The sequence below is a fragment of the Syngnathus acus genome, chromosome 23 (assembly GCF_901709675.1).
Source record: "Syngnathus acus chromosome 23, fSynAcu1.2, whole genome shotgun sequence".
Classification (NCBI taxonomy): domain Eukaryota; kingdom Metazoa; phylum Chordata; class Actinopteri; order Syngnathiformes; family Syngnathidae; genus Syngnathus; species Syngnathus acus.
In genome coordinates this window covers 1,869,263-1,893,752 of record NC_051107.1, presented here as the reverse complement: position 1 = coordinate 1,893,752, position 24,490 = coordinate 1,869,263, and the positions used below count along the sequence as shown (strand labels likewise).

The 24,490-nt window shown below is 45.4% G+C and overlaps 1 protein-coding gene across 1 annotated transcript in view; it reads right to left on the bottom strand.

Annotated features, from left to right (window-relative positions):
* The window catches only part of plxna4 (plexin A4), a 106,974-nt gene that overhangs the window by 2,904 nt on the left and 79,580 nt on the right, over nucleotides 1-24,490 (bottom strand). Inside the window, exons 6-31 of the mRNA XM_037243853.1 lie at nucleotides 23,754-23,877; nucleotides 22,160-22,313; nucleotides 21,540-21,639; nucleotides 21,356-21,470; nucleotides 17,310-17,510; nucleotides 16,810-16,906; nucleotides 15,911-16,101; nucleotides 15,130-15,281; nucleotides 14,942-15,065; nucleotides 14,689-14,825; nucleotides 13,976-14,143; nucleotides 13,743-13,836; nucleotides 12,852-13,091; nucleotides 12,639-12,785; nucleotides 12,037-12,271; nucleotides 11,828-11,970; nucleotides 10,779-11,047; nucleotides 9,238-9,304; nucleotides 9,019-9,165; nucleotides 8,786-8,945; nucleotides 7,694-7,797; nucleotides 7,023-7,122; nucleotides 6,110-6,300; nucleotides 4,532-4,701; nucleotides 1,924-2,136; nucleotides 172-322 (exon numbers count right to left, since the gene is read on the bottom strand). Coding sequence (XP_037099748.1) covers nucleotides 172-322; nucleotides 1,924-2,136; nucleotides 4,532-4,701; nucleotides 6,110-6,300; nucleotides 7,023-7,122; nucleotides 7,694-7,797; nucleotides 8,786-8,945; nucleotides 9,019-9,165; nucleotides 9,238-9,304; nucleotides 10,779-11,047; nucleotides 11,828-11,970; nucleotides 12,037-12,271; nucleotides 12,639-12,785; nucleotides 12,852-13,091; nucleotides 13,743-13,836; nucleotides 13,976-14,143; nucleotides 14,689-14,825; nucleotides 14,942-15,065; nucleotides 15,130-15,281; nucleotides 15,911-16,101; nucleotides 16,810-16,906; nucleotides 17,310-17,510; nucleotides 21,356-21,470; nucleotides 21,540-21,639; nucleotides 22,160-22,313; nucleotides 23,754-23,877 — 3,994 coding nt within the window. The remainder of the gene's footprint in view (nucleotides 1-171; nucleotides 323-1,923; nucleotides 2,137-4,531; nucleotides 4,702-6,109; nucleotides 6,301-7,022; nucleotides 7,123-7,693; nucleotides 7,798-8,785; nucleotides 8,946-9,018; nucleotides 9,166-9,237; nucleotides 9,305-10,778; nucleotides 11,048-11,827; nucleotides 11,971-12,036; nucleotides 12,272-12,638; nucleotides 12,786-12,851; nucleotides 13,092-13,742; nucleotides 13,837-13,975; nucleotides 14,144-14,688; nucleotides 14,826-14,941; nucleotides 15,066-15,129; nucleotides 15,282-15,910; nucleotides 16,102-16,809; nucleotides 16,907-17,309; nucleotides 17,511-21,355; nucleotides 21,471-21,539; nucleotides 21,640-22,159; nucleotides 22,314-23,753; nucleotides 23,878-24,490) is intronic.

Genomic DNA, 24,490 nt, shown 5'->3' with positions numbered 1-24,490 from the left:
TTATATGGTTTGTTTGTACATTTGTGTTTTTCAATATAAAGTACAATGTTTTATTCAGTTAGTAATGTTTTTTTTCATGTATATGTATATCACATGGGTCTGTAACTTATCCCCATGATTAAAGTTTTCACTGCACTAATAATATTAACAATATTTGTGGCGCACACATACCTCCTCAGTGTATTTGCCCACATAGGAGTAGATCTCACTCAGAGAGCTCATGCTGTTGAACTCGCTCATGTGCATGCGTGATTGTTCCGCCAAGTAGGCGTTCATGTCCTGGTCGCTGATGGCCGGCATCTTGCTGATGTCTGAGTAATACCTGTAAACACGCACGCGCACACACACACACACAACATCGAGAGGTTTCAACCTTGAACACTACAGCACGCGTTCACACTTGGTTGGAGTCAGCAGCAACAGCAGCAGCTGTGTTGCATCCATCAGCAATGTTAATTAAAGCTGCTTATTTGCATATTTAAATCCCGCAGCTCTATCCAACTGGAGGACAAGTGCGCTGTTTTTTTGTTTTTTGGCTGGGTGGTGTAGCGCACATGTGTGCAGCAGAGGGAGTGGTATATATATGTGTGTGTATATATATATATATATATATATATGCGTACTAATATACATATATATGTTTTTGCAAATACATTATATCATGAGGCGGCTCGGTGGCGCACTGGGTAGCACGTCTGCCTCACAGTTAGGAGGGTGCGGGTTCGATTCCACCTCCGGCCCTCCCTGTGTGGAGTTTGCATGTTCTCCCCGGGCCCGCGTGGGTTTTCTCCGGGCACTCCGGTTTCCTCCCACATCCCAAAAACATGCTTGGTAGGCTGATTGAGCACTCCAAATTGTCCCTAGGTGTGAGTGCGAGTGCGTATGGTTGTTTGTCTCTGTGTGCCCTGCGATTGGCTGGCAACCGGTTCAGGGTGTCCCCCGATGACGGCTGGGATAGGCTCCAGCACGTCCGCGACCCCCGTGGGGACTAAGCGGTACAGAAAATGGATGGATTATATCATGACATCATGTGTAGTATGACAAAGATTCAAATGTTCCTTTCTTTGTGTTGACAGAACAATACAAGCCAATGACACACATCCTGTTTAACATCCTCAACAACTAATATATTGCCACAATAAATGCTCCATTGGACAACCGACCCGCGTGTCCCTTTTTTTATACGAAACCATTTTACGACAACTTTTAATTCAAACAAAGGGCTGTAAAATGTCCGATTCGGAAAAGTGCTGACCCGTACGACGCCGCACTTGTAAACAAATGACTTTAATGGCCGACGCCGCGAATGTCTGGTGGAGGCCATCAAACCAGGCTATCAAATTCATGGAAAGTGTCATCATCTCTGCAACTCGCTCCACTTGGCGTCCCTAAATGAATGACACAAACATCCTAAAGCTACTTTCAACCTATACAGTGAGTTACTGTCTGACTTCCTTACTCCTACTTCTAAAACTTCTAACCTACTCAACTAGCAGCTCTCGGGCGTAAACTCTGATGAATCAGCATCCTCACACCTGCACGCACGTATCAGTAAATCAGTTTCCTGGCAGGTTGCAGGAACACAACACACATGACTAATGAGGGCACCGCTGAGCCTTAAGCCGGCGCACATACGCTGCCGCCTGCTTCCAAAAGCTGCCGGCGCATGAATAACGTGCAGCGTGGCACCATCTTTTATTCACGAGCCTTTTCCCAGCACCCTCAGACGAGTAAATGTAATATAAGGCTCATTTGGACAAATGACTGCATGTATATTCTCACACACACACTCAAAAATACTGCAAGGTGCTCGCATCCATTCCAACTAATCATTCCAAATGCGTTTCACGGTTCGTAGATGACGATTTCTCATCATGTTGGACTGACGGAATCAAAGCCCGGCAGCGTCGGGCCTGACCTCACCTCTCCACCCAGCTTTTGTAGCTGGGGATGTCCTTGGCATAGAGCAGCTTGTTGGACGGCGAGTCCTTCCCAAGGCGGTGCTCCGAGGTGGAGCAGGAGTCCATGAAGGTCTGCGCCACCACAGACAGGCAAGCGTCGGTGATGCTGCTCTTGTGGATGTCGAACACGAACTGAGGATTCTTGATCACGTTCACCCAGAAACGCAGAGGTAGGCTGCCGGGGCAAAGAATAGAAATAAAATAACGCACTGAATGAAAGAGGTATCGTTCAGTCTACAGCGAGTACCGTATATTTTGGACTATAAGGCGCATTTAAAAATATATATATAATTTTCTCAAAAATCGACTTTGTAGCAGGTGTCGAATTGAATTTGAGTAAAGTTTGATTCAAAGTGCCTGATAACTGTCCGGTGAAATATCGTTACGTGAAACCGGTCGATGACATCATCGATTAATCGACTTTGTCAACAATGTCTTATGATTCATTGTTTCAATACAAAATGTCTTACGATAAAGATTTTAACGGGTTTTGTTTACAGTAAGACAACATAGCATAACAATAAGTATGATTTGTAGTTTTTAATTAAATGTTAGTTAGAAAACGATATATAGGATGCAGTGGTAGTTTTTGGCATTTGCGATAAGTGCGGCCACATGAGGCAGCATTACACCATAACAAACGAATTACGGTAATAGTAAGTAAGTGTGACATAATACAGTTGCCATGCTTCATTCTATATTCAGTAACAGGCGTTGACCATGGGGGTCCTCACTGGAGACTGCATAATCACAGAGCCCATATTGGCTTGTTTGTCTCCTATTTTGTGCCTGTCCGGAATAATAAAGACATACTGTAAAACGGCCGTTTACTCGCGAGGCTTGTTTCTCACAAAATGAATCACCGTTGGCTCATCTGGATGCGAATGCTGCTGGGCTCGAGCTGTATTAAAAACTGCGAGCTACTTGGATCACTGTATTTTCACGATCGTCTGCACTTTTGGCCAAAGCGGCAAAAACTGAGACATGGAGGCTGTTTGAGGAAATGCAATCATGGGGAGTGGGACAGGGAGGGGTGATCAAAAAGCACCGCTCCATGGACGCCCACAAAGCTATTAAGATGGACAATCTAGCACAAGAGGATTTGGACCACAGGAAGTAAAAGTCTACATTATGACTTGAACATTAATCGAAGCAAAGAATCTAGAGGGATTAGGTGAGGAGGGGGATCAGAGGGATATTTAGGCTGCCGCTAAGCCGCCCCAGCTGCCCCGTTCTTTGAGTTCTTTCAAATGATTCTGCGTGTTCAAAAGAAACGCCGTAATAACACCCACGCATCATCAACAGTGTGGAGAATCACAGAATTGTCTGCAGTTATTTCCTGCTGGGTCAATTCTGGAGATGTTACATGGCAGTCATCCGTGCGTTTTGTTTAAATCCCAACCGCCGGGATCTGTCGCGTCATATAAACGTCAGTCTTGTCAAACAAATACAATGTGACATTAGAGCTGTTATGTTGTTGCTTATTTTGGAGCCTTGGCTTAAAAGATTATGTAATATTTATGGTTGACAAAATATCTGTGTGACAAAATTGATGATGCAGTATGACATTGTGTTTTGTTGGTCACGTTAGTCTCCAAAATATTTCCAGGAGTTTATAGTATCTAAATTGCAATATAAACTACTGTGCAAAATGATCATGGCACTATTTTCGAATGTGTTATATAGTGTGGGCTTTGTGTGTCGTTTTTATTATTTTGTTCCACATTAATTTAAACAAACACTGATGATGGTTTTAGTATCTTGGTTGTTAGCATTCACGTGTTTAGCTAGCTACCCTTGCCCTCTTTTATTAATACTTTTCAGATATGAAACTTATTCAACATGTCAGGTGAAGATATTAAAAGAGACAGTGTTTAACTTGTAAGCCAGTTGAAGCTAGTAGCTAATGCAGCGGAGGGTTAGCTTAGCTAGATAGTTCCCAAGCAGCTGGGAAAGCAAGGATGAAGGGTGAATGTTCAACATTCTATTTTTTAAACCATCTTGGATTTAGTTGAAACAAAGTGGCAGCTCCTCCAACTTCATGTTTGTCGCTACAAGCGCTACCACAACTTGCTAGCGTCCAAATCGCTACCGTCGACCGATGACATGATGTTGAGTAAGACATTTAATGTCTGTGGAAATCTAAATAGTGCCTCTACAATGATGGTTTTCCCTCCGTGTCCACCTCTTTATTTGTCCCTTGATACACATTCATGTGAATGAAGCATGCTGGGATCTTTGGCAAAGGGTCAGAAGGCTAATAAGATATTAGCGTGCGTTGAACTCCCACAGAGTCCACTTGCCTTTTTTCATTATTTCATCGCCCCTCCTTCACAGCTCACTTAACCCCTCGCCACCCTCGAGTTCATCAGCACATATTACTATTAATCGCGCATTTGTGACCGTGGAGATTTCCAGTGGGAGTTCTGGCCCCAAAAAATGTCTGCCAGTAGAGATTGTTGGCAGCGCGCCTCTAAGATGGCGGATGGTTATTAGGCCTGCGGTGAAGCTTGTAGCACACCGGCCAAAAATATCACTTCGGGATCAAACGACAACCGTTGTCAGCTCACCAGTTGCTCTTCCACGTGTGTCGCACATGCGGGTCGTGGATGTTGTGTTTATCGGCCTGCTCGTCCAGGAAGTCAAACATGTACTTGATGGCGAGCGGCAGGGCGCTTCCTCGGTGCGCTGTGCTGAAGATGGTCTCGAAAAGATCATCCACAAACTTCTGTAACGTGCCCTGGAAAGGAAAGAATGAGAGTTTGGACTTGGCAAAAACATGAAAGGCATACAAGTTGTAATGTTGTGAATGACGTGTCAATGGACTTTCCATAGCGTCTCGCTAACAGAAGCGGCATCACCTAAACGGCTCTGTGTTGCCGGATTAGCTCCCGCACACACTGCATCGTTGACTCTCGTTTGATTTAATGTTGGCGAGTTGACAGGAAGAAGAAAAAGCGGCGCAAAGACGACGCCGGAATCTAATCCTCTTGTAGAATGAGGAGGAATGAGCTGATGGGATGCAATGAAAAGGACAGAGGTTTCCTATTTGGAATGAGGTGCAGGCAAATAAAAATCCAATTTGGGCTAGAGTGTCTGAGCGAATCAGAGGAAGAAGACAATTCCGTTAGCCAGACAATCATAACTGCAATTCTAATGCGGCCCTCATTCCTGACAGCATTCTTTTTTCCCCCCGCCATGTAGATAGAATCATATCTCACTGGTTCAAGCCCATGGGCCCTTTTTGCCAGACTATTATCTGACAAGGAGATGTGACGTATAGCGAGCGTGTAGTACCGAGGCAATGACATTTCACGTCTTCCATCTCAAGAGTGTACGTCGGCAGACATCACCGCCGGCTGCTCTTCTTCCCCCGGCGGCGGCAAAACACCAGCTCGCCATAACAGCGCAAACACCAAGTGCCGATCATGTCGAAAATGAGTAGAGATGATATAAAAGACGTCTTGCTCGATGTCTCTCGTGTGTCTTTTGTGTTTTCTTTGTGTTTTTAACTTAAAAAAATTGAGCTGTCCCACACGAGTTCAAAGCAACTCAAAATTGGTGTTGGAGTTCTGGAGATTGGTCTTGGTCTCGAGACTGATCTCGACACCAGGGTCTTAGTTTCAGCTCGCTTTTTTACTGTGTCTCGGATGGATTTTAGATCAAGACCAGTCGAGACCAGACCAGTACTTTTCTGATCAGTGAGAAACGCTTCTTCGATATGAACTCGAAGTCTCGATAGTCTTGGTCTCTGTTGGTGTGGTCTTGACTACAACACTAGCTCAAATCCAGGTCAATAATTTCTCCACCTTCCCCTTCCAAGACCTTGCTGTATTGTTTCTGGTGCTTTGCCCCACTCTAAATAACTCACAATGTCTTTTTTTTGTGCGGAAAAACCTCAAACAACCTAATATCTCGAGCCCTTCTGATAAGATGTCAACGCCCAATTCCAGAGAGGAGAAAAACAAACAAAACTACCAAACTATCTACTTTCTCTCTCATCTCGTCGCCTCAAGGGGGTGGGTGGAATACATTTGAATAATCCTTTCCAAAGAGATGATGCCTGCAAATGAATATGCAAACGAGGGAGAGACTTTTCCTGAGTCATGGGAATGCTGGATGGAGGTCAGGCTGAGTGTTAGCCTCACCTTGGTAGCCAGAAGTCTGGTCAGGTAGATCTCGGAGACCATCTTGCTGCCACGGTCACCTTCCTTCTGGTCACCGTGCTCGTGGTTCTTGACCAGGTGCCACACCTTGACGCCGCTCTCCAGGTCTGGCGTGATCATGGGCGTCCGGGAACGCAGGCTGTCGGGACTTCCAGTGTACTTGATCATGTTCTCTGCACGGGGTGGAGAATGAAATCAAAAATAGGACCAAATAGTGTATTTTCAAGATCCTGAGAAGTGGTTAAACCTTTGTCTTTGGGGGGGTGACGAGACACTGGCTGACATAAAATCGAAGAGCTAAAATACGACGTGCCCACCCGGCGGATGGAGCGGGGCCATGACATTTCCAAAACGCATGGCTCACTGAATGTTGACACAGTGTGAGTGGAAATTGATCAGCAGCTTTTTGGCAGCAATCAATCGCTCCTTAGAGGCAAAGAGTGAGGAGCTGCCTGCAGAAAGTCTGAGTATTCAACGGGTCAGGTTTTTAAAACTAATTCCGATTCCAGTGTTATTCTTAAGGCGTTTTATCTTTTCAGCTACACTCTCCATGGTAATTGGATGGCACTGGCGTTTGAAGAAAGAGAGTCGCCGTATCCTTGCTAGCTTCTGCTAATTGGATTGAGCGATGGCAAAAGGTGAGACTTCACAGGCTAATATTGCACCATGTCTGATGTGCTTGCTCGCTTTGATCAGCAGCTGACCGGAGAACAAATAAACACTGCATAATGCTTGCAACGATCCTCAGCAGTCACTCCAGGTAGAAACATCTGATTACAGAAGGTTATCCAAAGCCTACTGAATATAGATTAATATGACCCCCACCTGGGGAGAGTGCTAGATGCCGATTCCGCATCCACCAATCGGGACAAGACTGTCAAAAGAATGTACTCACCATATTTGCTGGCAGACGTTCGAGACACAGTGGAGTTGTTCACCGAATTGTACGCCGTTACTTGTTTGGGAACCAAGGCCATCACGGCGTTGTCAGGCACCTGTCGCACATTCAACCGACAACATTAGAATCTGAACTTTACAGAACTAGAACCAATTTATAAACAGTGAATGATTATCGGAAGATGTGATTATACCTGACACCCACACCGATGATTGACGGTTTGGTGTGGGCCTGTGTGACGTCTCAATTGAATAATAATGGGCTCCTCTCAGGAATGAGTTGTGTGTAGGTGCGAAGAACGTGTGTGTGTGTGAATGGATTTGTCACTTCCCAGCTCATCCAAACTGGTTTCAATTAACACAACTGGGCCACACGTACACACAGTGTGAGAGTATTGTGAATAATGGGAGTAGCCACGCTGCAGGGTTAATTGAAGTGATCTCTATCATTGTTTGCTTGGATGGGACAGGGAATAAGTACCCGGGGCCTTTTTTGTGCATGCACGATTATTAAGATGCTATCATTATTTCACTCAATCTACAATGTTGATATCAAGTGAAGGCAGGGGGGGTGGGCGAGGGGGGACGTCTTTTGTATTCCCGCGTCTTTGCAACCCTTAGACATGCTCCTATTATGGGTATGCTGAATGGAACCACAATGAGGGTTACCTGATAGTGGGCCAGCATGTTGAGTCTCTTCCAGTCTCCTTCGATCTTGGTGGTGACGTCCTCGTCCTGCAGAATCACACGCTGGCCTCGGCCTTGACGCCATTCTGTGAAAGGATTCGCGCAATCAACAGGTGCGTAAGATAAACTCATCATCCCCCAGTCCAATCATGGCAAGGGAAAGAAACAAAACAGCGACCACATGAGGATTGAGCGGAATCACTGGAATGTCCTGTTGATATTATTATTCCATTGTGAAGCTACACAGAAAATCTTCCTATCAAGATGGAAATGAGCACCTGTCAACAAGTCCCAGTGTACCAAACGCGGGAAGGACGAGGAATAGATCAAACTATAAACTCGTAAATGGGATTATGCCAATTCACGTATGGACTCAGTAGTGTAAATGTTCTATTACGGACTCGTGCACAATCAGAAAGACTTCTGGGAAAGTGTCTTATTCTGTAGTTTACACACATTCCCTAAAGTCAACGAGACATGTGAGGACACACACACAACAAAGCAGATTCTTTGTTCTTGGCCCTGTTGGATACTGCAACAGAGTGAGAATAAAATAAACCACAAGGCCTTCGGATAACTACACTCAGGACAAATGTGTCTCAGGAGAGACTCCTCCTCGAGCCTATTATCCTTATCAGGCCTTGCAATTAGATTGTGCATACTGCAATATGTCGATTATGCGAGTCAACCATGGTTGGGTCTCATACACCAGCCGATGGACATTTATGGATCTAAAAATGTAAAGCCGTAGAGTACTTCTTCCTCAGACAAGCTTCTCCCAGAGCTCCATCAATAACAGGCGACCCAAAGGGAAAAACAATTTGATCCTGGAGTGTCCCGGAAAAAGAAGACACTAAAGCAATCGTCGCACTTAAGCGTAGTCCTTATTCCCAACGGGATGAACTGGGCTCTTACGAGATTCGGGTCGGTTATAAATATACTCGTAGGAAAATGCTACCTGTTGGCAGTGAACATTACGAAAATCACGAAAGACAGTGTGAATCGAAGGAGAGTTAAGAATTAGAAACCGAAAAGGAATCTATTAGGTCCAAGAGTCAAAGGAGATGGTCATACCGAGGTCCATGTCGGAGGCTTTGAGGCGATGCGAGTGCGGCACGTTCTTGTAAATGGCATCCAGGATCTTCTCCTTCACCTGGCTGATGGTGTCACAGTTGAGTGCCTTCACCTGAATCTCCGGGCTCTTCTCATTCTCCGGGTGGATGCAATTCACCACCTTAGGACCCAAAGACAACCAGAATGTGCTTGATAATACTTTAAGGCCTTGGTGATGCTTTCCTCTTTCTCACCAGCGTCTTGTAGTCGATCTGTTGTCTGATGAGCTTGTCCTCGCTTAGAGAGTAACGCGCCTCTCCTGTGATGGAGTCAATGGGACCTTTCTCCATTTGTTGCTTGATGGCGCAGAAGAGCGAGAAGAGCGGCTCGCCCGCACACTCCTGTAGGAAGGATTAGAAACGGAAAAGTCGGACTCATTTCACCACCGGAGACAAACTTTAAAAGTTGGTTACCTTGAGAAACTTGTAAAGGAGAAAGGTGAACCAGTTGGTCAGCATTTTCTCCGCCACAGACTCGGTCCTGCGAAGAGACCCGACACATAATAAACACGACGTTATCCCCTTATCAGTATTCTGTGTCAACATCGTTATGATGCCTGTTGGGTACACAAACATAATTGCGGTGACACAAAATGTAAAAAAAAAAAACCTGTGTCTGGGATTTGAATGCGATGCAAAGCAATTAAAATGCTTGATTTGATCCCGCTAGATTGATGTGCTCCCTGTAGGAACACTGGTCTCATTATCAAACTCTTTTTTTTTTCTTTTTTTTTCCTTCACTGGACTGACATTCTATCCGTGCACAATAGAAAGCAAATGAATACGTGGCATCCTTGTGAATGCATAAAAACATCAGCGGCGCTGGTGAGGGCACAAACGAGGATCTGATCTCCTTTTTTTTCGTGGCCAGCAGCGGGGTGGACAGACATTTAAAGGCATCAACATTTTAGGATTAGCTATTGTCGGAAAGTTGGGGGCGGCCATCTGCAGCCCGCCCGCCCTCTCGACGCCCAGATAGCCACTTGAAGGGGGCCTCACGCCGAGGCCCGCCGTGCCAGTGGGCCGGTCTGGCATAACACCTGGGGTGGATTATCTTTCTCACCGCTGTGCCCCACCCCCCATCAAATCTCATCCTGCGTCAAGGTCACCGAGCAACGTTTGATTCTTTCTTCCCAGAAATCAGACAAGGATCAAATGAAAGCACTGAACAAACAGTTATCAGTTCTGATGCAGAAGCTTTGCTTAAACTCTTCGAGACAGTTCAATCAGAACTAATTTGATTGGGTTTAAGTCTTGAGACTACCTGGTTATGCTAGTGAAGTGTTTTGTTTTAACCTCACCTTTGTACCAGTTCAAGCTAATCTTATACTTTGGGTTGCTGTAAAACTTTTGACCAAGATCATTGTTGATCCTTTGGGTATTTTGACAAAACCGTGTCATCCATATTATGGCAACCATTTTAGGAGAGAAAGGCACGACGTCGCTTTTAAACCTGCCTGGTAGTACAAATACAGCTAGGTTGACAACATACAGTAAATACTACCCAAAAGTAATCTACCGTGTGTGTGAGTGTGTACAAGCAGTGTGTCTGCACGGCGGGATGAAGAGTAGGAGGAGGAAGAGGAGATTGCGGCAGAGACTGCGACAGATGGTTGTGGAAGGCTCTCGTTAGTTAGCTTGCCTGGTGCTTGTACTTCAGCGCAGGTTGAGATGGGACAGATGGAATGATGTGTGTGTGGTGTGTGTGTGAGTGTGTGTGTGGTAGGCACACATGCAGCACTTCTTGGCCGAAGAATCAGTGGGTAGCCGTGCTCAGAAGCTGTGCCAGAGATACGCTGTTAGCATTGATTTAGCAATCAAGAAAGCAGCGAGAGGAGGGAGGCAGAAATAAAGATGGTGACAGAAGTCATGCAAACTGCGTGAGGGAATAAATTCCGAAGAAGGATTTGTTGAGTCTTATTTTATCGGACGTTGATGGATCAAATTCGTCCTACCTGCGAAGCAAGAGCTTGGGATGGTTCTTGCTCTCCAGGTTACGGTCGATGAGGTCGGACAGAAGGTGCTTCAGGACGTCGGTGGCGTATTCGAGCTTGCTTTGTAAAACCGTCATGATGAGCGAGGCCACGTTGCCGCGGTCTCGCATGGAGAAGCCACGCTGCGCCTCCAATGTGCGGATGAAGCACAGTAGGTAGACTTTGTTGTTGATCAGCTGGCCGAACAGCTTCAGGCCCTTCTCCACCTGCTCCTGTCGGTAGCCTGGAACCTGTACCGTTAAAAAAAAAAAATCGCAATTACAGTATTTATGAGAATAGAGTCCAAGTATAAGAAGTACGACCAAATTCTCAAACGAGATTGTGACTCGTCTCGTCAGCGTACCAAAAACGGCGAGCCTCTCGAGAGCCCGCTTAGAAGCTTTGATGCCGTCGCTGTTTCAAAGCCGAGCCCGCCGCAACTCCGAGCCGATTATACCAACCGCCGCGTTTGGAGCTTCCGACCTCCATGTTTGTTTCCTAACGAGCATCTACGGAGTTTGGGCTTTTAACGTGCTATTTCTTTGCAGTCCCTGCAGCTGTCATCTTGCCTTGTGTTTTCATCAGCGCGCAAGCCGGAATATTACTGTATCCTTTCCATCACTTGGACTATTTCTGTCACCCCTGACGACACATCAATAACAATTTGGCACGCGTCAAACACCTAAGAGCAGCCTTCTGCTTCCTTCATTAGGCTGCCGTCGCATATCGTCTCTCCGCGCAGTCTGACATTTATACCAATTAAAGCCTAATTAATATTGCTTATTACTGGCAAATTCTCATCAAGGGACAAAGTGGCCAACCTTGAGGCCAATGGAATGGGGGTCAATCATCACCTTAATGGAACAAGATGACTCGCTCAATTATGGCTGTCAATCAATGTCACCGTCGGGGATAAATTAGGAGATGTTTTATTTTTACTTCTTACCTGACTGACTGACTTTTAATTTGATTTTTAACAAGGCATCCCACATGGTTAGGATGCAGAATCACGAAGGACCAGGAAGGCATACCTCAAGGTCTCGGAGTACAGGATGCTCCTCAATCCCTGGGAACAGGACTCTCATGGTGTACGTCCTGTAGTCCAGGAAAGGGATTCCCGCGCCATCTAAGTCGCTCGTCAATTCGTGGATGTCAGTCTGTAGCTCTGCGAAAGCTAACAGAGAAATAAAGTGGGTCAAAACACAGCCTCGAAAAAGACTCCCGTGTATGAGTTTCGTACCCTCCTTGCATTCCAGCGCCACCCGCGACTCCAGGTTGTCCATCTGCATCTGCAGCCGCTTGAGGGTCAGGTCACTTTCGCGAGACTTGCGCTTGTAGGCGATGAGCACCATGACGATGGCAAGGAGCAGCAAAGCCCCGGCCGCTGCGATGCCGATGATGGCCGTGCTGCTTAGCGGGCTGTCCGACGTGATGTGGACCACGCCCGGCGAGAACTCGATTCCACCTACCCGAGCCTGAGGACAGATCACGGGCAGCTTTGGCTTTTCTGTGTCTAGACAAAAAAAGTCTCCTACTTCATATGATTTTGTTCCAAGACAGACATATTGATTCAAATCGAATGTGTGCAAACTTGAGCTTCTCTTATTGTTTCAAAGCAATCATGCCCAGGTGGAAACAGCAGGAAACATTTGGAGCAAAGTAGCCATAAATGGAGTCCTTATTGAGTTTCCTGCGGTCCAAATCGGCACAGACGGCCTATTTGTTTGTCTTGTGGGCGGCAATGAGAACCACACGGACAATCAGTCTGTCTGGGACTGCGTGCGGATAAACAGAAGGCAACATTCGTCTGTCCCAACACGGATTTGCCCTGCTGTCACTCACCAGAACTTTATGGCGTCCCGTCAGGTTGGGCGACTCGCAAAGCAGCTGGCTGTCGGATACGGTTAACATGCACGGTTTTTCTCCGATGAGAACCGTGTAGTTCATCTTTCCGTTTCCACTGCTGGTGGGAGGCAGGAAGTTCCGTCCCTGGAGGAAAGCAAAAAAAACCTCTCAAGGTCCTTAAAGAGAATGTGGAGTGTGAATGAACAGTACCTTGAGGATGATGGGCGATCCGGGTTTAAGCTCCAGAACACCGGACGGGCTGAGAGGCTCAAACTCGGGATTGGGGTAGTAGATAAAGTTGGTGTTGTTGAGCGCCATGACGGCCTGCACGTCGTCCAGTTTGAATCCGAACTCATCGGGCCTCTCCGGTGCCTCCTGTTGTTGGGCCAGACTGATGGGAAGCTCCGGGGCCTGGCACTGCATTGATGTCGGGCTCAGAACCTGGCACAACTGGAGACGACAAAATGACTTGACATGTCTCTCTTTTTGGCCCTTGACTTTTTCCTTTGCTATTTATAAAACTTATTTAAAAACAAGACTGCTTTGTCTGATATGTCTCTATGGAACTGTCCGTGCCAGAAAAGACCTTGCGCAAACATTGTTGAGACGCCAACAATAACCTTCAGCGTGAAGCCACGCCGACCAGCGCCTGTCGCTTTAATTGGGTCCTTGAACGTCACATTGGACATATCTGGAAAAGGTCTGCCAAACATTCCTGTCATGTGTCCTTGCTCAAAGTTGACTGGATTGTGTTGTGTGTGTGTTGGAGACTAACGCCACAAAGACATGGCTGTGTGAGTTTGATGGAGATGAAATTGAAAATGAAACCTTGGAAAATCTGTAAGGCCAAATCATTATGTCGTGTAGATACTATCATCCCCTTTTCAGTCTCTCATCTTCAGTCAAATCGAAAAAGAACTTTGTACGGGTTGAATAAAAGCTACAAAGATTCCGATAAGGGACAATCTCTACGGATATCATTGCAGATGCGTGGAGACAAATTTCATCAGCCTCTATTAATTTCAATCCGCTCACTCTGCCCTACTTTTGACCCGTTTACGTCATCGTGGCGCCAGAGACGAGCGGTCCGAGTCGACTTACGTTGAGTGTCTCGTGATTGTTGTATTTGGCTCTGATTAGCGGTGTTTGGATGATGTCCAGGTTGGTTCCTGTCACTGTCACCGGAGTGTGGCCACTGAAAAAGAGAGAAAATAATGAGAATCTAAATGTCACAGTTGGGTTGTTACTTACAATTGGCATCATTTACTGCCATTGACGCATATAGACGTCTAAGGTCTGGCAGGAACGTCTGTAATATTTGAGTTCCTTGTTACCTGTAGATGCTCCATTCGGGCTCTATCTTGGTGATGGTGGGGTCCTCCACATACTCGAAGCGCAGGTCCTTCTGGAGCTGGGCTTTGTCGATACTCACCGACACCGGCACGTTGCCGTAGCCGTTCAACGACGCGTGCGTACGGCACGTTAGCCATAATCCATCGCGTCTGTAAAACCATGTAATGAGGCTACATCAAGCAATGGTTACTTAAATTATTGAACTGTCCTTGAACTGAATGTATGCTAGATTCCAGAAAACTGATGAATGAGGCTAACTTACAATATTAGTTAGCCATGATTTTTCCAAGGTTTTCTTGAATGCATGAATGATGATCTAGTGATGTTCTTTTCCGACCATATTTAGTGGTGAGGGCGGCTCTTAAGGGCAAACATCTTGATGCTGCCAATCACCACGGAGACACGCCCTCAAGCACGCGCTAGCCTTATCAGCTAAATGAGAGCATAACTTACCGAAGGAGCTTGGTGCTGTATTGAAGAAGACATGAAAGCCGTGATGGAAAACGGAAACTCATTAGGAGGATATTTATGGACATCATAAATCCGGGGCGGCTCGCTTTGCCACTGACTTGAATATAATCTGATTTCTTGAGGCTCTGGAATGTCTGTGCGATTCTTTTATATGACGCAGTGTGTGCTTTTAATTGACTGGCTAAGTGCAGGGGGGGGTCAGGCATGACGGCGGACGACTAACTTGAGAAAGGTGCACGGCTGGTCTTTAAACATAATGGACACGTTGCTGCCGGCGTCCAGATGGCTCCCTGTGATGCTGACCACCGTTCCCCCGGAGACGGGGCCTCTGTTAGGCTTGATGCTGTGGATCCTTGGGATCTGGACAGACAATATGCGGGTGGTTAAAAATAACATCAACACAAGAACTATGACCTGGCCGACAGTCTAGGTCCTAGGTCCTAAAAATTATATTCCTGCATAAATCGACCTCTTACCACAAAGTAGTAGTATTTGGACGACTTGGCTGTGAATTCCGGCCGACACTCCCCTACGCCGACGCACACCTTGACATTCCCCGTGTACTGACTCTTCTCGGCACGACCCATCTCGCACACGATCCTGTGGATGAGACGTTACGGAAACCTGCCGCTTCTAAAGTCAGAACTAAAGTCTCTCTACTTACTGCTCTGCAGGGATGTAACCGTCCCGGATGGGCGTGCATTCCACCTCTGCCACCTTCACGTTGCCCTGGATCTCGCGAAACTCCAAGCCGAGGTTGTCGCCGCGAATGGTCACGAGGGTGCCGCCTTCCCTGGGACCTCGTAGAGGAGTAATCTGAAGATAGAAACCAAAGATTGACAGATCCAGTCAGGGAGGTCCAAAACTATCAAAATGGTAATGGCCATATAATTTGACTGAACGTCTAGATCTGCACAGATGGATGGACCTTAGTGACTTCTTCAGGCTTCAGGCTTATGTAACTCCCACACATGCATCCTAATGAGCTCCAGCTTTGTGGGAGAGGTATCGTCCTCGCCACATTACAAGTTCCGGACTAACAAGCCCCCCATGTGGATGTCTATCTTTGCGCCCAGTGGACCCACTGTATATTATCAAACAAGGCGTAGCTTCAAAAAAGCGAGTCAACGATGCGTCAATTAAAGTTGGGACGAGATAATTGAGGGCTACGTTGCTACAAAAGCTGAATTACTTTTTTTCTCGCTGCCTCTTTCCTCTCTGTCATTACAGCTCCACTCTTGAACATCTCCTCAGTAGCCTCCATTTCCACCCCCTCATTCCATCATTAATGTGCCGACATAATCTGAGTCATGCTGCACTTCATCGCTTTCTTCACGGAGGTCGTGGGTCAACCCATCAATCTGGGATTACATTCCGGTATACCCGCCAGGGGTTGATTCCGGTTCCTGAACCGGGTTTAACTTTGATTCCGGCGGGAGTCCCACCTGCGTAATACGTGGGTGGGTACACTTGCTGTTGATGCCGTTGTGCTCCAGCCACTGGTTCTCCGGATGCGGGCAATGTTGTTTGAGCGTGCATCGGTTCTCCCCTTTGCACCACACGCAACCAAACAGAGGGTCCGCCTTCAAGCACAGGCCACAGCTTCCACGCTGGGCGTCGCATTTGTAGAGATGAACTGCACGCAATAAGAACATGGCGATAATTGAAGAGAAAAGAACTCCAAACAAATCTTCAGCTTCACACTCTGAAACTGTGACAAATTCAAGCAAATAGGCAGAGAACAACAAACAGGAGAGTTTCTTCACTCATACTGTGGTGCCTCACGCCTCCGCACATTTAACATACTATCACCATGGCAACAGGCCAGACGTTTTCTTCCTAATTACGATTAGACGGAGGTGTGATCTGTCCATCTCGTGACGCCCTGGGAGATGATGATTCCTCTTTTCTGTTGCTGCTGCCTGGTAGCCATCACTCATTTTGCTTTTTCAGAGCACATGTTTAAAATACATTAGTGTCATTTAATCATATCACGCTACTTGTCACTGAATAAAAACTTTGCCTTTGGACTAGATGAGGCATCTTATGGCTTATTATATTATTTTCAAAAGCTGCTCCAAGTAATTGTCAACACTTGTTGGTAGGAATTGCTGTGTAGAATTGGTTCTTCATTTTGATTGGCCGCAGTAATTCTCCAAAAGACGAAGTTAAACACTCCACAAGGAAACATCAGGCGTGACTTGCTACACCTCAGCACACCGCCCGCCTGTTGCCATGGTGACTAACTTCAAGGGCAGGAATGGCCCTGTGGCATGTGTGTTGTGATTAGGCTAACATTACATACGTGCGCGTTAGCAAAACGAACAAATTACAAGCCGCTCACCTTTGTTATGGGCGGGGTTATCGATGCTAAAGTCGCCGTTCCAGATGACGGTCAGCTCCACGGGAAGGCTGCTCATCTCCATCCCGTCATAGAAGTACTGTCGCCACGGCAACCGAAGTGGGGGAGGCAGGAAAAACAGGGAGTCGTGAGGGAGAAAGTGGCCGTTATTATCTCCTGAGTATAGAAACTGAACATGTTCTGTATGCAACAGGTGGCTGAAGCAATAAACACACACATACACCTTTCAAAGACGATTTTGATGTCAGAATCATCGTTTTTTTTTTTTTTTGGCAAGATTACAGTTTCCCTCTTTCAGCGCTCAATCAAAGTACAATATTTGGATTGTGTGATGATTATGCACACTAATCCCATAGACACACAAGTAGTCAGAGTGATGAGGACAGGCATAAGGAGGAGATGCGTTTGTATAAACACAAGAGCGGCATAAAGCCTTTTTTTCCATGCTAATCTGCTGCCAACACTCATAGTCGGATGCTCACCGAAGTGTTCTGACACTGCACGGAGGAGCTGTTGAAACGCAAGGCGGGGACGCGGTGTTCGTTGCCCTGGATGGTCAGCAGGCACTCGTAGCCCCGTTGGCCCGACTGAGGTTGGGGTAGGTTCTTGGCTCGCAAAGTGATGGGCTTCACCACGTTCACCGGTACCAGGATACGCTCAGCAGGCAGCAGCTGGGGGCACTCCTGGGAGAGACGGATAAAATTAGCTAAGGATGCTAGCTGGCTGTGATTCAATATAGGACTACCAAACATAGAATTAGAAACTAGCTCCTCTTATTGTGCAACAGTTCTTGGTTCCTACCCTTTCTCAACTTGGTAGAAACCAAAAACTGTGCCTTACCCAACAACAAGAGGACTTTGAGGAAGACCATTAAGGTAAAAATTCAAAATTCTGGTCAATGGGAATATAATACACAGCAAAATGAATGAATAAAATAAGCGACAGGAAGTCACTCATGTCAAGAAGAAGAAGTAGAAGAGAGCAGATAAGCCGAGCTAGCGTGGCAGCGCACGTTTAACCGGGCGATAACGCTCGGGTGGAGTTTATTAAAAGCCACTTGATTGGGTTTGGCTGAGTGACTGACTGGATGGCTCCTCAGCGAGGGGAGGGGGGGTGACACTCTTCACAAAGTCATTATAGATAAATGACACACACGCGCAGAGCGAGAGGTGATGTGTTTGCGTTTCATTTCCCTACATTTGGAGAATGATTTTAAGTGGTAGGGCGAGCACATATACACTTAACACACTTGAACAATGGAAGCCGTTCATGCGATCCGCCTGACGGAAGCAAAGTGTGACTTAAATCTAGAAGACGCAGACGATAGCGCCGTACGCTGATGACGAGGTGTCCGAAGGCGAGACTTTGTCACAAAGAAGACAAATTGCAGGCAGACAGACAGAGCACCTCCTTGAGATAAATAACACAAGGAAGAGGCGCTCGCATCATCCGCTGCCATGGCAATGAGGAGGCGTGCTTCAAAATGCACCTTTGGGTCACCGTGAATATTCATCCTGCTTTTACTGAGTAAGCGACCCCTAAAAATACAAATATAACCCCTATTGATCTTTCAAGACTTGAATAGGATTTGGTATGAAGATTAATACAGCAGAAATATTCTAATAAATTTTGATTTTTGAAAAATAGTCATTTATTCGTGTTTATTATTTATCATTATTGATTAGAAAAATAAAAGGGAAGGATTAATAGGATTGTATACAAAAAAGTAATGCAGCAAAAAATCTGGAATACTATGTATATATATATATATATATATATGTGTGTGTGTATAGCATAATTGAATTTGATTCATATGCTTTAAAAATAAAAAATAAAATAAATAAATAATAAATAAAAACTAGTATTATTTGTAGTGTTTTAAAGCTGAATCCACTAAATCCTTTAACTATGAAATTAATAATAACTTTATATAATTTAAACAATTTTAATTAAATTTAATTAAAATTTTTAATTCTATTAATTTTAGATTTTTATTAGAAATTTATTGTTAAAAATACAAAATGCATTTTTTTATTCAATTATATATATATATATATATATATATATATATATATACACACACATATATATATGTATATATATATATATACATACATACACACACATATATATACATATATACATATATATTCAGTTATACTACTAAAATTCATTAAAGTTCTCAATTAAAGCCCTAAACTATCTAATGTAAATGTATTTAAATTATGAAGTATATTACACACTAAATACGATATACAACCAATACACAAATAGTGTGTGTGCCCCTAGTGGTGATGCCAGCCGTCACCTTCTGAGATTAATGTCGACGTTATGTTGATGTAATGTCAGTTGTGTTTATCGCCAGACTCACACCCCCTCTTGGACTCTCGGGATGTGATAAATAATAGGGGCGGCACAGATACGCCCGCCACACACACACACAAACGCACATTCCCATAAATAAAAACACCATCAGGCTCCGCGCTGCTGAGAGATAGGGCGGAGAATGATGATAAAAAAGGAAAAGACAAACTCTGCTCTTGGAGAGGCAAAAGTTACGAAAAAAAGTTATTTGGTAATTTTTTTTATCACCTAAAGCAAAACATTGCAATTGAACTTGAAGATTTATTGACGACATTTTTTTTTGAAATATAATAATTTAAAAACAAGTCAAATAGAAATTTCCAAAATGAGGAATTAATTGAGTTAAGTTTTGAAGATTCCTTTTTCTTTTTTTTTTACTTCTACGGAAGCCTATTAGGCTACAAGCTAGCTGGTTTAACATAAACTCATCGGTACAGTTAATTCCACATAAACACTGATTTATTATGGCTTTCATAATTTTACAAGATGCTAAGCAACAGGTGTAAAATTTTCATATACTTTTTAAAGCTATTGACAAACACATAATGAGTCCAGAAGATGTAAAGTCTCAAGTCCTCGCTACCATAGCGAGTCGACCCTTAGCGCTGACCCTAAGCGAAGACTCTCTCGCTCCGTTCCTTTCTTGTCTGAAACCTGCTTAGATCCGCTAATTGGAAACTGGTGGGAGGTGTGAAGGGCGGCGACAGCACCGGATCAGGAAACGGCGTGGGAGCTGTGATGGCCTCTTTCTCTGCGTAGTTTCAAGTCTTGTAATTATAACCGGCGTGAGGTGTGAAGATGAGAGACATCTCCAGTTTTCGCACATTTCCTCGTACAGATCTCGACTGAAGATGGTTTCTCCTGAGGTGCACTCATCACCTCGATATTTCTAATATCTCCTCGTTACACACATTTTCTACTGGAATTCTACTGCTGAGAAAATTTGCTCAATTCTCCCATAAAGGGTCTTGTTCAAATTTCTTTCCAATGGACTCACTCCCAACTAGCAGCTATTAAAATTGCCATTTAGCTAGTTTAATAAAACGATCCCGATCAATCTAGTAGTAGAAAATAAACTCCTCGGAATTGATCGGTGTGACTCCGAAGCACTTAATGCTCATTTTGCGCTGTGGCTGTTGTTTCGCGGAATACGATAAACTCGAATAAAGTGATGTGGTTAATAAGAAAGTTGAATCCAAAGAGAGCAGGTAAACATTGCTAATTGGGTAAACAGACACAGCTTATTCCCACTGTAACAGCGTGACCAGGAATATTTTAGTTGTCAGGCTAATCCCAACGGCTAAATCCTTGAAACGCGTGAAGGACAAAGTTTGGCAAGTGTCTGAGCTGCATACCCCGTGCCACCGGCGACATGAATAAAACAGCGCCAGCTCCATGCCCGGCGCGGGTTTTAACGCCACACTGCCGCGCATACTAACAACAAGCTCAACCAGTGGGGAGAGAGGCGCGACGGCTATCATTAGCATAGCGTGGAGGGATTATTCCCAAAGCCGCTCGGAATCTCTTCATTGTATCGGAGGCGGAAAGATCAACGCCGACTTGTTGCCGTTTGGGGAACGGTGAATGCGCGTCCAGAAATCTCGAGGCGAGTGCACGACCTCGGATTGGAGAGGTTAATAAAAGCACATTAAAAGTCATTAAGGCTGCAAAACACCTGCTTTCCCCAAACACGGCTCATCAAAACGGACCATGTCATTAATGTGCAAATACGTAATCCCTCTCCGCTTTGTTTGTGGCTTTTCTTGGAAGTCGGCAACACAATGGGAAGAGGATTGGCACATTATTATCCTCAGTCAATATTGACCAGCATTGCTTGAGTTAATTGGAAAAGTAAACCGGGGGTCTAACTAAGCAGACGGTTCAAAAGGATAATGGAAGACGTCGGGAAGGAGGGACAATAATATCACACGTTGAATCGCTCCGGGGAAATATTGGCGGGATAACACAATAGCGAGCAGACGGCTCATCAAACCAGCCAATCTGGCCCGCCGCATCCTTGCGCTCGTCCAGACGGATGCCAGCGCCACTGATCTTCATCATAGTTCACCTCGGGCAAGGATTAACCAGACATCAACTTCCGGAAAAAGCTGCCGAGCCAAATTGCTGAAAGGTGTTTCAGTCTCCAAAGTTTGGCAAAACTCACCTCTGGTTTCTTGACTCGACCCTCCTGGAAGGAGCACGTACGTGGATCATGCGTGCAGTCGTGTCTGTATTTGCACCAGTGGCACTGGTACGGACTGCTAACGCATGACAAACACCTACCAGGAGAAGAAATAACCTTCAGCATGCTCAATTTCAGCATAACAATTCCAAAACACGATACTTACGACTTGTGTACGCTGCAGTTGTAGAAAACAAAACTGGTGTTGGCGAAAGCCAAGCCGGTCTCCTTGGACTTGAGATACAGTTGCACGATCTGGTGGTCGCCTGGAGGAAACACAGCGTTGAATTTTATCACTCGTTCACACGGCAATGGAGGAGCCGCAAGTGTTCTGCTTGTTGCAACGGTATCTTCAGGAGGGGGAGTTACGAAAGCATCCCTGCAACCTTGCAGGAGCCGATAAGGTAGGAACATGTCTCCCTCGGGATGGAAAGCTGTCTTTGAGGGAGTCTCGGATGAGTTAAACTGGGAATGCGATGAAACGCTGTACCTCGTCTGTGTCCTTTTGTCTGGCTCTAATGAAGGGCTTCATGTTTAATTCATTATACACACTCACACACACACATACACACGTTGGCGCACGGGTCACCTCGCCACCGTCAAGGCGGCCCACTCGTTCTCCTAGCCTAGCTAACAATGAGGGAATCATTCATCAATCAAGGTAAAGCACCCCTGACAGTGAATCCGTTCTAATTAGACCCCTAAAAGTTACCTTGAAGGCTGCGATGTCAACCAAAAACCGGATAATTAGTTCCAGGAGAAAAAGACGGAAATAGAAGTCCTTACCTTTGTCGACCACGACACGTGGCATCTCTTTCTCGGCCGGGGAGAAGCACTTGATGCGATTTCCCTCCACCAGACCGTTCATCTCCGCCAGGTCCTCGAAGGTGCAGTTCACTCCTGCCGAAAGCTCTGGCACGTTGTGAGCTTCCAAGACCAACTTTGGGAAAAACAGAAGACAGACAAACGTTGTCAACATACGAAAACTTTAAACACAGATTATGAAGTCCATGGTCCCAACATTAAGAATGTTCCTGAAGATTAAATCGAACAGCTTTTGAAAATGCTGAATCGGCTCAACTCAGCACCTGGCAGACTTTGTGCCGTTGAAGACCGTGGTCGGGGAAAAAAAAAAGCCGTCCTTGAATATAGAGCCGGGGAAGCAGATGTACGGGGGGTCAAGACCGGAATATACATATTGATGGGACAAGCACGTCTACGGCGGTCCTCGGTCAAGGCTTTGATTTGCGTCGAGGCTCGTTCACACTTGGTCAGAGCTGCCTCAGCAATGGCGTAAGGGCCGAGCTCAGCTGTTTTTAGATTGTGCTTTAATGAAGTCGGACCGCGGGGGTCTAGGGCCTCCATCTCCCCTAAGTTCTCTTGCCTCTTTTCGTACAACAAAAACAATTCCATTGTGTTATCAACCTAATAGGAAGTCAAAACAAAGGTGAAGGAAGTCGTCTTGTCCCAGGCTGTGGCCTGCCATCATCCACTTGGGGGAAATGTACGGCGTCGCCTTTGGGTAAAACTCTACACTGGGAAAAGGTTAAACACTCGGAATGAGTCCGATCTCACACACACACACACACAAACGCAGTCTATGAATACCATTAGAGTGGCGCAGAGGTGGGAAAGCAACAATGGTGTGTGTGACCCTCGGTGCAACACAGATGGGAAATGATCATTCAGGCCTGACCTCAGTAAATCAAATAGTATTGTACAGGGTGCACACTGGCTATTCATGCACAAACCATATTTAAGGCTCAAAAGGGAAATGGAAATGTTAGCATCACCTCTGTGTTTGAATTTTCAAATGTTTGCAATAAAAAAGGTCCATTGGCTGGTATGAGAGGGAATGAGCGCATACTTGTATAAGGGAAATCTGTAGTGGGGGAAAAAAGAATCCTGCTCGTTTCAGGCAGTTGGGAGGCTAATTTCTTTTTAACGACTATTTATATATTGTCTACATATGTCTAGATCCTTCAGGCCTGTAAAAACATGTAGAAATGTTTTTTTTTGGTACGCTTGGACGGATTAATAGCATTTCCATTCATTTTAATGGGGAAAGATGCTTTGAATAAACTAACCTCTTATCACCAGGCACCACTGTATTCAAATACTTGTGCAGAGCAGTAAACTATCCGGGAGACATTTGCTGCATTTAGCTGCCAAGCATCCCTTTACAATGCCAAGCAAATACTATGGGATGTTAACGAGTGTTTCATTGGACAGGACAGCTCATTTGCACAGCCGCCATTTGAATTGTGTGGCTGTTGGCAGGCCGTGTGATCCATGTAAAGAGTGGCCACTAATCAAAAACGAGCGTATCATAATCACCTTGTCCGAGTATCACTATCGCAGGAAAACCACGTGGACTCACCGTCACGCTGAACTGGGACACGGAGATGTTGTTGGGGTGTACGCTGAGGCGTACACACTGCTTGATGTCGGACGCAAAGCGGCGAGGCTCCGACGACCGCTCGCATTTCTCCTTTCTGGTACACCTGCGGAATAAAAACAAAAACCCCGAATGTTATTCAAGACACACCTGTTGGGAACGTTCCTCGTATTCCCTCCATGGGGGGGATATTCATTACAGTGGTCGGTGAATGGAGCTCCAGTCGACTTAGGTGTGTGTTTAAAAAAACAACAATGGCGGCTCTATATGAGAGGAGGTGAGGTCTTTGGGAAGGAAGCAAGTCTTAATGACTGGAATTCACGGGCAATGCCAAGTGCAGGTGGAACCGGTGGCTTAAATTCCTTTTAATTCTAGACCGGGTGGTCTAATCCCATACTGCGACACACAACCCTAATATATGGCACAGGTGTCAAACTCAAGGCCTGGGGTCCAGATACGGCCCGCCACATCATTTTATGTGGCCCGCGAAGACAAATTGTGCATCAAATTCCTGTGTCATTACAAGAATTGCAAATTGTCTTCACTTTTAATATCTTTTTTTTTAAATATTTGACCAGTTTTTACTCGTCTGATTTGAAAACGAGTTATTTGTCAGTTTGTTTTGTAGCTTTTACTGTATATAATATGAGGTGCTCATACATTTATTTGGGTTGACAGTCATAATGGCCCTCCGAAAGAAGCTATGACGACAATGCGGC